At 38.2% G+C, this 9,577-nt stretch overlaps 2 protein-coding genes across 2 annotated transcripts; one reads left to right on the top strand and one right to left on the bottom strand.

The window, feature by feature from the left end:
• Positions 1–84: 84 nt before the first annotated feature.
• LOC113756252 (probable 2-oxoglutarate-dependent dioxygenase AOP1.2) lies at positions 85–1,337 on the bottom strand. Its single transcript, XM_027300006.1, has 2 exons — positions 768–1,337; positions 85–637 (listed from the first exon to the last, which is right to left on the bottom strand). Exons 1-2 carry the CDS (start codon positions 1,139–1,141, stop codon positions 289–291), a joined length of 723 nt encoding a protein of 240 aa, XP_027155807.1. The 5' UTR covers positions 1,142–1,337; the 3' UTR covers positions 85–288.
• A 1,939-nt stretch (positions 1,338–3,276) lies between these two features.
• On the top strand, positions 3,277–9,207 carry LOC113756251. Its single transcript, XM_027300005.1, has 8 exons — positions 3,277–4,465; positions 4,541–5,511; positions 5,635–5,959; positions 6,050–6,142; positions 7,286–7,502; positions 7,905–8,164; positions 8,516–8,613; positions 9,148–9,207. The coding sequence occupies exons 1-8, from the start codon at positions 3,277–3,279 to the stop codon at positions 9,205–9,207; spliced, it is 3,213 nt and encodes a 1,070-aa protein (XP_027155806.1).
• The last annotated feature ends 370 nt before the right edge of the window (positions 9,208–9,577 follow it).

The following is a 9,577-nucleotide window of genomic DNA, read 5'->3' as shown; positions in this document are numbered from 1 at the left end:
TGCATTAGAGTTTATTCTTTTATAGAGGCTTGAATCACTTTAAAGAAAAACAGAAATATCCGTGTCTCAACCCTCCACACTTGAGTATTAATATATTGTTATTGTCTAATCTTTCTTCTGCATATTTGTTTTCATTTTTGTTCCAGGTGAAAACACATAAAAATTGTCCCGGTATATTCATGACAAAGGGAAATGATTTGAAAAGGAAAATGGAATTTTAAAACATGGATTTTTAGAGGATTGCAATGTTGTAACTAATCAAGTTTAATATGATCCAGGCTTGCACATTTAATGACAAAAAAGAAAATATCTCACCGAGAATACATCTCCAGCCATGACTACTACGGAGGAAGGAGGAAAATCAATAGGAATCCAGCTTCCATTCTTCAACTGAACTTCTAAACCATCAGCTTCATTCTGTTGAAGTATGGTTATGAAGTTCTTGTCAGTATGAGGAGCAACGCCGACATTCACCTCATTCTGTTCGGGTACCCTGTACCTTATGAGTCTAACAGTATAAGTCACTGATCCCACATGAGATTCGTGGTACTTCTCCACACCATAGCTTTCAAACACAAATTTGCTCACCATTTTATCTAATTCTGCTACTTGATTTGCATAGCAATGAAACAGTTCGCTAGTCGTGGGAGGGCATATTCAAAAAAAAAAAAAAATATTAAAAAAAAAAGGTAAGCATTTAGGATATGAATAATGCATAGTAGCAATAAACTATAAGAAGAATTACATATTAATGGAAACAAGTTTACCAGAAATGGTTATTTTTGGAGGGCGACATCTGATTTGCGAACTTCTCGACTGCTTCAAGATTTGTTGCATCTTCAATGCTCAGGCTTTCGTAGAGGTGCACGTTGGGTCTTGGCCGAGCATAACCAATGAGGGGAGTTTGAGAAGTGTTTCGGACTTTAATCTCCAACGGGAGGTTAAACAAATCTTGCAGCTCAGAGAACATGGAATCACTAACCTCTGAAGGATACTTATCATGAACAGCTATGAAACAGCCATACTCTTCAAATGCCCGTGTGACAATGTTTCGCGCTTCAGTCCAAGAATCTTTTCCGGATCTTAGGATTTCCTCCGTTAAATTTATGACCGGAAGCCTGATATTTGAAGCGCATTCCATGGTTTTAGGCAGCCTCTTTCCTTATACGCACTTCCCGTAGCTCAATTTAGCCTGATCAATTAACAATAAGGGGTAGCCAATGCTGGTATTTGAAGAGCCAAGAGGTTAAACAATTCAGAATAATATGGCAAACTTGCTAAGTTCTTTTCCAATTACGTAGTATATTTATAGAGGTAAATTCAAGTGAGCTAGGTCTCATTCTTTCTTCTTTCTTTTTCAAATTTCAACAAGGGAAGTGTACATTAATTAGTGCTAATTACGTAGTACGTTCATTCTGTCTTTCTCAACGAGTGGTGTACATTAATTACATAGTGCTGATAAGTTCTTTGTGGGACTACTGCCCGGTCTCGTTCGTTGTTTTCTTCTGAGGTAGGTGTGCAATATTACACATATCAAAGGCGTGCAGTGTACACTAAACAACCAACCAACTACTCTGCTGCTAGAGTAACAGATTAGTTGGCCGTCAAGAAAGTTTTATTTGAATATAGGTCAAGGATCAAATTCTTGATTTGCATTCTAATATTCAGACTTTGTTAGAAATAGTTTGCTAGTGGGTGCCTATTGATAGGGGGTAATTTGTTAGTAATTTTATTATTGATTTCCCCTTCTATCCCTGACAAATATTGTGTTAATTGCTGATATTTACTCATATTTGGTATCTGGACTTAATTTCAGGAATGAAGCAGAAAACTACCAAAAAAGAGAGACTTTATGGAGAATATGGAGACTTCTAAGGGCTTCAATCCTTAGGCCTTGGATTGGTGGGGACCACAAAGCTATAGGTCATTTGGGCTCTTCAAAGAAAGCAACGTAGAGAGACTTGGAAGAAGAAGTAATTTTGGAGACTTTGCCCACATGTGTGGGGACCACTGGAGAGAACTTTTGGTCATCTTACTTTTGGCTTTTTAAGGAGAGGACGTACAGAAGAAAAAGGACACCTCTAGTTTAGCTTTTTAGTTTAGTTCTAGTTTCCTTTCTCTGGACTGGCCTCTGACACACGCCAGGTGTTCGACAATATTCTCCAACGGGAAAAACACCTTTTATTCCTTGTTTTCTAGTAAAAACGCAATGCCTTTGCAATCCAGTACTTTTGGCTGCAATTCAACTATGAGGAGTGGCTAATTTCTTCATCTAGTCAGAGGTTAAATCGAAGCTTTGGTTCGACAAAACTGTGAGATCGAATTGATTTCCCTACGTTCTTTAATTTGCAAGTATTTATATATTTCCTGTTCACTTATGCATATGATTATTTCTTGCAATTAAATACTTGATCACTGTTTAATTGTGTGAGTAATTAACAGCCATCTAAGAGTGCTCAATCCGTAATTGTTGGGTAATTTTAGTGCATGTGGCAAGTGATATGATTCAATTGTAGTAGAAACTTTTGAGTCGTTGTTGCGGAAATATATGATATAGCCTAAATAAACCGAGCGTGTGTGTTTGTTGGTTATAATTGGTGGCCAGTCTAATGATTAATGCTGTCAATAGGTTAAATCCTAAGAGCGTGTTTAGGACTGCTTAATTGGTTAGGGCAATAACTACAGAACTTGTTGTGGTTATCGAATCAGGAAGGTTAGGTAGGTTGTCAGAGCTTGTTGACAACCATAACCAGTTTATTTGTAAATGAAAGATTTTATCTCTGCATCTGTGATCAGTGATTCGAACCATTAGTGGAGATTATACCTTTGACTAGAGATTTTCCTTCCGTTAATTTACTTTATATTTTTAATTTGAGCAATTAAATTAGACAGTTCCATATCAATTCCCCCCATTTTTATTTAATGTTACATTCATTCAAAATAAATTCCCAAGTCCCTGTGGATTCGACCCTGCTCGCTGCTATATTCGAATTTTGTCTTTCACGTAATTAATATACTTTGGTATATCGGATCAAGCAAACTCTGGCACCAGGGTGAAGCTAGTAACCCATTGCACAGCCTAAGTCCCTGCTCCAGTACCATAGTGGACTTAATTCGTGACTTAAGAGTAGGAATTTTATTTTTGCTGGTTTGACACCCAACAAATTTTGGCGCCGTTGCCGGGGACTTGGTGTCAAAATAAATTTATTTTCTTTGAATTTTATTTTCTTTGTTTATTTTTATTTTTTTTATTTTTATTTTTATTGTTACTGGTTTATGCCTAGATCTTCTCGTACAGGTGAACTGCAATATAATCCTGAGATAGAGAAGACTGCTCGTGCATTGAGAAAAGCAACAAGAGAACGAGCAGAGGCATCCTCCTCATCTACTGGACATAATTCAGTAGTAGATTTTGTAGATTCATTTAGTGAGACGGAAGAGATAAATAGCACCATGGCTAATGAACGGACATTGAGAGAATTGGCTGCACCAGATTTAAATCAACAGCCCCTATGCATTACTTATCCTACATTAGAGGTTGCATTTGAGTTAAAATCTGGACTAATCCATTTACTTCCTTCTTTTCATGGCTTACCAGGTGAAGATCCCCACAAGCATCTCAAAGAATTCCATGTGGTTTGCTCGACAATGAAACCCCAGGGAGTCACAGAGGAGCAAATTAAATTAAGAGCCTTTCCATTTTCCTTAGCCGATAAAGCTAAGGATTGGCTCTATTATCTGCCCTCTGGGTCAATATCCACATGGACAGACATGAAGAAGCATTTTCTAGAAAAATTCTTTCCTGCATCCCGAGCTGCAAGCATTAGGAAAGACATCTGTGGAATTCGACAATTCAATGGAGAGACTCTACATGAATATTGGGAAAGATTCAAGCAACTATGTGCTAGTTGTCCTCATCATCAAATTCCTGACCAACTCCTCATCCAGTATTTTTATGAGGGTCTGTCCCAAACTGACAGAAGAATTATTGATGCTGCCAGTGGGGGCTCCTTAGTGAATAAAACACCCACGGAGGCAAGAAATTTGATATCGAGTATGGCTGCAAATGCTCAACAATTTGGAGACAGGCAGGATAACACGACTCGTAGAGTCAATGAGGTAAGTAATTCTTCAATAGAGCAAAGATTAGATTGTCTAACTTCTTTGGTTGAAAAGTTAGCTATAGGACAAATGCAGCAATTGAAAACATGTGGAATCTGCTATGGTTCGAGTCATCCAACAGATATGTGCCCCACACTCCAAGATGATTCGACTGAGCAGGCTAATGCAGTTGGATTTCCAGGACCACCTCAGAGACGGTATGATCCCTATGCAAACACCTATAATCCAGGATGGAGGGATCATCCTAATTTTAATTATGCAGTAAGGCCACCAGGATTTCCACAACAGTCACAATATCAACCTAGACCTCAACTTTCACAGCAACAACCTGCTCCTAAATCAGGTATGTCACTTGAGGATATTGTGAAATCTTTGGCTACTAACACTCAACAATTTCAACAGGAGACGAAAACTAGCATTCATAATTTGGAGAATCAAATGAGCCAGTTAGCTTCCACAGTCAATAGATTGGAGTCCCAATTATCTGGAAAGCTACCTTCGCAGACAATTGTTAACCCCAAACAAAATGCTAGTGCCATCACATTAAGAAGTGGCAAAGAGTTGCCTGAGCCGAGCAAGAAAATTTCTGAACAAGCAATCGAGGAAGAGCTCGAAAAAGAGGGGAATGTGTCTCAACCTAGAGCCTTGGAACAACCAGATTTTGGAGAAAAATCAACACAAGTGGTTACACCTCCGCCTCCATTTCCTAGTCGACTGGCAAAGTCCAAAAAGCAAGAGCAAGAACAGGAGATTTTGGACACTTTTCGAAAAGTTGAGGTAAATATCCCTCTTTTAGATGCAATTAAGCAAATTCCTAGATATGCTAAATTTTTGAAGGAGTTATGCACTGGTAAGAAAAAGTTGAAAGGAAACGAGAAAGTGCATATGGGAGAAAATGTTTCGGCAGTTTTGCAGAAAAAATTGCCTCCTAAATGCAAGGACCCAGGTATGTTTACTGTCCCTTGCAAAATAGGTAATATTAAAATTGAAAAAGCTATGTTGGATTTGGGTGCTTCGATAAATGTTATGCCTCGTTCTATTTATAATTTGATGAACATTGGGCCTTTAAAAGAGACGGGCGTAATAATTCAACTGGCTGATCGATCAAATGCCTATCCTGATGGAGTTTTGGAGGATATTTTAGTGCAAATTGATAATTTAATTTTTCCTGCAGATTTTTATGTGCTTGATATGGAGGATGATAATTCTAATTCATCTCCAATACTGTTAGGGAGACCATTTTTGAAAACTGCTAGAACAAAAATTGATGTTTTCACTGGCACATTGACTATGGAATTTGATGGTGATGTTATTAAATTTAGTATTTATGATGCCATGAAATATCCTGGTGAATCTCATTCAATTTTTGTTATAGATGTAATTGATTCTTTGGCGCAGCAAAATTTTGAATTTAATAATGACGATGCGTTGAAGGTTGCTATTTCTACTGGTCTCTGTCAGGAAAATTTGCAAAAGATAAAAGGGAAGTTTGTTTTTCCTTTTGAATTGCAGGAAGTTATTTTTGAATTGAATTCTCTTTGTCCAGAATTTTCCAATGTGTCTTACTTGGAATTACCTCTGTCTCATTCACAGCTTTTGCCATCTATTGTGCAAGCCCCGAAGGTGGAATTAAAGCAGTTACCGGATAATTTAAAGTATGCATTCTTGGGAGATGGAGATACACTCCCAGTAATAATTTCCAGTAAATTGACTGCTTTAGAGGAAGAAAAACTAATTCGGGTGTTGAAGGACCACAAGGAGGCAATAAGATGGACAGTGGCTGACATAAAAGGATTAAATCCAGCCACTTGCATGCATCGCATCTTGTTAGAAGATGGTGCTAAGCCTTCGAGAGAGGCTCAACGGAGATTGAACCCACCAATGATGGAGGTAGTGAAGAAAGAAGTTTTAAAACTTCTTGACACAGGTATAATCTATCCCATTTCGGATAGTAAGTGGGTAAGTCCTGTTCAAGTAGTTCCTAAAAAGACAGGAATTACTGTTATTGAAAATCCTAAAGGTGAGTTAGTGCCCACTCGAGTTCAAAATGGGTGGAGAGTTTGTACCGATTTTAGAAAATTAAATGCATTAACTCGTAAAGATCATTTTCCATTGCCTTTTATTGATCAGATGTTGGAAAGGTTGGCAGGAAAATCTCATTATTGCTGTCTTGATGGTTTTTCAGGTTTTCTACAAATTCCAGTGGCACCTGAAAATCAAGAGAAAATCACATTTACTTGCCCTTTTGGTACATTTGCCTATAGACGAATGCCTTTTGGTCTTTGTAATGCGCCTGCTACATTCCAAAGGTGTATGGTTAGTATATTTTCTGATTATGTGGAGAATATCATAGAAGTGTTTATGGATGATTTTACTGTCTATGGTAATTCTTTTGATGAATGTTTAACTAACCTCACAAAAATTCTTAAAAGGTGCATTGAGACTAATCTTGTTTTAAATTATGAGAAATGCCATTTTATGGTGGACCAAGGCATAATTTTAGGCCATGTGGTATCTGCAAAAGGAATTGAGGTAGATAAGGCTAAGGTAGAAATTATCAAATGTTTACCTTACCCTGCAAGTGTGCGGGAAGTTCGCTCTTTTCTTGGCCATGCAGGTTTTTATAGGCGTTTCATCAAAGATTTTTCAAAGATATCCCATCCTCTATGCAAATTACTTCAAAAGGATGTGGTATTTCATTTTGATGATAATTGCAAGAGTGCATTTGACACGCTCAAGGGATTATTGACTTCAGCACCAGTGGTTCGACCACCAAACTGGAGTCTTCCTTTCGAGATAATGTGTGATGCCAGCAATTTTGCTGTTGGTGCAGTACTTGGCCAGAAAGAGGGCAGAGCTTCTTATGTCATTTATTATGCCTCGAGGACCTTGGATGGTGCCCAGTGCAATTATTCGACTACGGAAAAGGAGCTTTTAGCTATTGTTTTTGCTTTAGAAAAATTCCGTTCTTATTTACTTGGCACTAAAGTCATTATTTATTCTGACCATGCAGCTTTGAAATATTTGCTCAACAAGAAAGAGGCCAAACCACGACTTATAAGGTGGATTCTCCTACTCCAAGAATTTAATTTGGAAATTAAAGACAAAAGGGGTGCCGAAAATATGGTTGCTGATCATCTCAGTCGTTTGATCAATAGTGAAGGACCTGCTCCCTTGAAGGATAATTTTCCAGATGAGCATCTTTTTGTAGTTCAAAAGACAACTCCCTGGTATGCTGATTTAGTGAATTATCTGGTTACTAGAACGCTACCTAATGATTTGTCTAGAGCTCAAAAGGAAAAAATTAAAAGTGATGTTAAATATTATGTGTGGGATGAACCATACTTGTGGAAATATTGTTCTGATCAAATTATTCGCAGGTGTGTGTCTAAAGAAGAGGTTCCATCAATTTTATCTTTTTGTCACTCATATGCGTGTGGTGGACATTTTGGCCCTAAGCGAACTGCAAGAAAGGTTTTAGAGTGTGGTTTATTTTGGCCAACTTTGTTTAGTGATGCATACTTATTTTGTAAATCATGTGCAAATTGTCAAAAGACAGGTAATTTAAGCCATAGAGATCAAATGCCTCTTACTCCTATACTGGTTTGTGAAATTTTCGATATATGGGGTATAGATTTTATGGGTCCATTTCCTTCCTCTTTTGGTAATATATATATATTACTTGCAGTTGATTATGTTTCAAAGTGGATAGAGGCTAAGGCAACTAGGACTGACAATGCTAAGGTTGTAGTTGATTTTATTAAATCTCATATTTTTGCCAGGTATGGCACGCCAAGAGCAATTATCAGTGACCGAGGGACACACTTCTGCAATCGAGTAATGGAAGCATTGTTGAAGAAATATGGCGTCACTCACCGGGTCTCTACGTCCTATCATCCGCAGACTAGTGGTCAAGCAGAAATCTCCAATAAAGAAATCAAGTCGATACTTGAAAAGACGGTGAATCCCAATAGAAAGGATTGGAGTTTGCGCTTAGATGATGCACTTTGGGCTTACCGTACAGCTTTTAAGACCCCCATAGGTATGTCTCCTTACCGATTAATTTTTGGCAAACCTTGTCATCTACCTGTGGAATTGGAACATAGGGCATATTGGGCAGTTAAAAATTATAATATGCGGATGGATGAATCTGGAGAACACAGGAAGTTGCAATTGCAAGAGTTGGAGGAAATCCGAAATGATGCATATGAGAGTTCTTGCATTTATAAGGAGAAGACAAAAGCATTTCATGATAAAGCAATTTCAAGGAAAATTTTTTGTATTGGTCAAAAAGTACTTCTTTTTCACTCTAGACTTAAACTTTTTCCTGATAAATTGCGTTCTCGTTGGATTGGACCTTTTATTGTGACTAATGTGTTTCCTCATGGTGCAGTAGAAATTCAAAGTCTTCACACTGACAAGATTTTTAAGGTTAATGGTCATCGTCTCAAACCTTTTTATGAAGGATTTCAAGTTAATAATGTTGAGGAGGTGACCCTTGCAGTGCCTGAACTCTCTGATTGAAGCATTATTTTGTCTAGCCAAAGACATTAAAGAAAGGCGCTTTTGGGAGGCAACCCAATTGTTCCTTTTAATTGTTTGTTCAATTCCGTGTGGTAGTTTAGAGGTGTTCTCCTTGAATTCGACTAATTTTGGGTTTCAGTTTTCGTTTTTGCCGATTTATAGGTGCCCTTCAGTCTTGACGTGCCCGCGTGATGACGTGCAGGAAGCTCACAATCAGAATCGTCCGAAAGCTACCGTGATACGCGACTATAAAACGCGAGTTGTAGGCGCGTTTTTAGTCGCGTTGTCATTCCTGCAAGATTTGCGCAGGAAACGCGAATTATAAAACGCGAGTTGTAGGCGCGTTTTCAGTCGCGTTTTCATTCCTGCAAGATTTGCGCAGGAAACGCGACTTATAAAACGCGAGTTGAAGGCGCGTTTTAACACGCGTTTTATGTGTCCCAATAAAGGCTTCAGAAACGCGCTTTCAGCTCATTTCTTCCTCTCTTCTTAATTTTCCAGGTTCAGGCTTTGGAGGCTCGCATGGCCAACGTCGATGCCAATGTAGCTGGCATAGCATAGAATTTGGCGTAATTTCTGCATCATACGGGTTTTCCTCCTCCAGCTCCGCCTCGTCCACCTCTTTGACCGGATTTCAGGGAAGTGTTGCTGTCCTCTCACCCACTTTTGTTGGTTATTTGTCACATTGAGGACAATGTGTCCTATAGGTGTGGGGGGATCTAATGGGGTGCTAGTGTTTTTAGTTTTCTTTAGTTGTTAGTTTTATTTCTAGTTGCTCATTTTCTTTCTTTCTTCTGGGGGCTTATCTCTCCTGCGAATCCAAAAAAAAAAAAAAAGACAAGAGAAAAAATTGGGTGTTGGCTTATTGGTTTTAATTCTACTTTTGCCAAGTTTTTAAAATAAGTATGTATCGGGTTAATGTGGTTGGGTC

The sequence above is a fragment of the Coffea eugenioides genome, unplaced genomic scaffold, assembly GCF_003713205.1.
Source record: "Coffea eugenioides isolate CCC68of unplaced genomic scaffold, Ceug_1.0 ScVebR1_2123;HRSCAF=3095, whole genome shotgun sequence".
In the NCBI taxonomy this organism is placed as follows: domain Eukaryota; kingdom Viridiplantae; phylum Streptophyta; class Magnoliopsida; order Gentianales; family Rubiaceae; genus Coffea; species Coffea eugenioides.
Note: the sequence above shows the minus strand (reverse complement) of the source record. Positions and strands in the feature narration are given on the sequence as shown.

Bases quoted from the DNA above. Each gene is read 5' to 3' on its own strand.
- LOC113756252 (XM_027300006.1), bottom strand. From the start codon at position 1,141: ATGGAATGCGCTTCAAATATCAGGCTTCCGGTCATAAATTTAACGGAG. The intron at 638-767 runs GTAAACTTGTTT...TCCCACGACTAG, and splicing joins TCCAAAAATAACCATTTCTG to CGAACTGTTTCATTGCTATG.
- LOC113756251 (XM_027300005.1), top strand. From the start codon at position 3,277: ATGCCTAGATCTTCTCGTACAGGTGAACTGCAATATAATCCTGAGATA. The intron at 5,512-5,634 runs TTGGCGCAGCAA...TTTGAATTGCAG, and splicing joins TTATAGATGTAATTGATTCT to GAAGTTATTTTTGAATTGAA. The intron at 8,165-8,515 runs GTATGTCTCCTT...CTCATGGTGCAG, and splicing joins AGCTTTTAAGACCCCCATAG to TAGAAATTCAAAGTCTTCAC.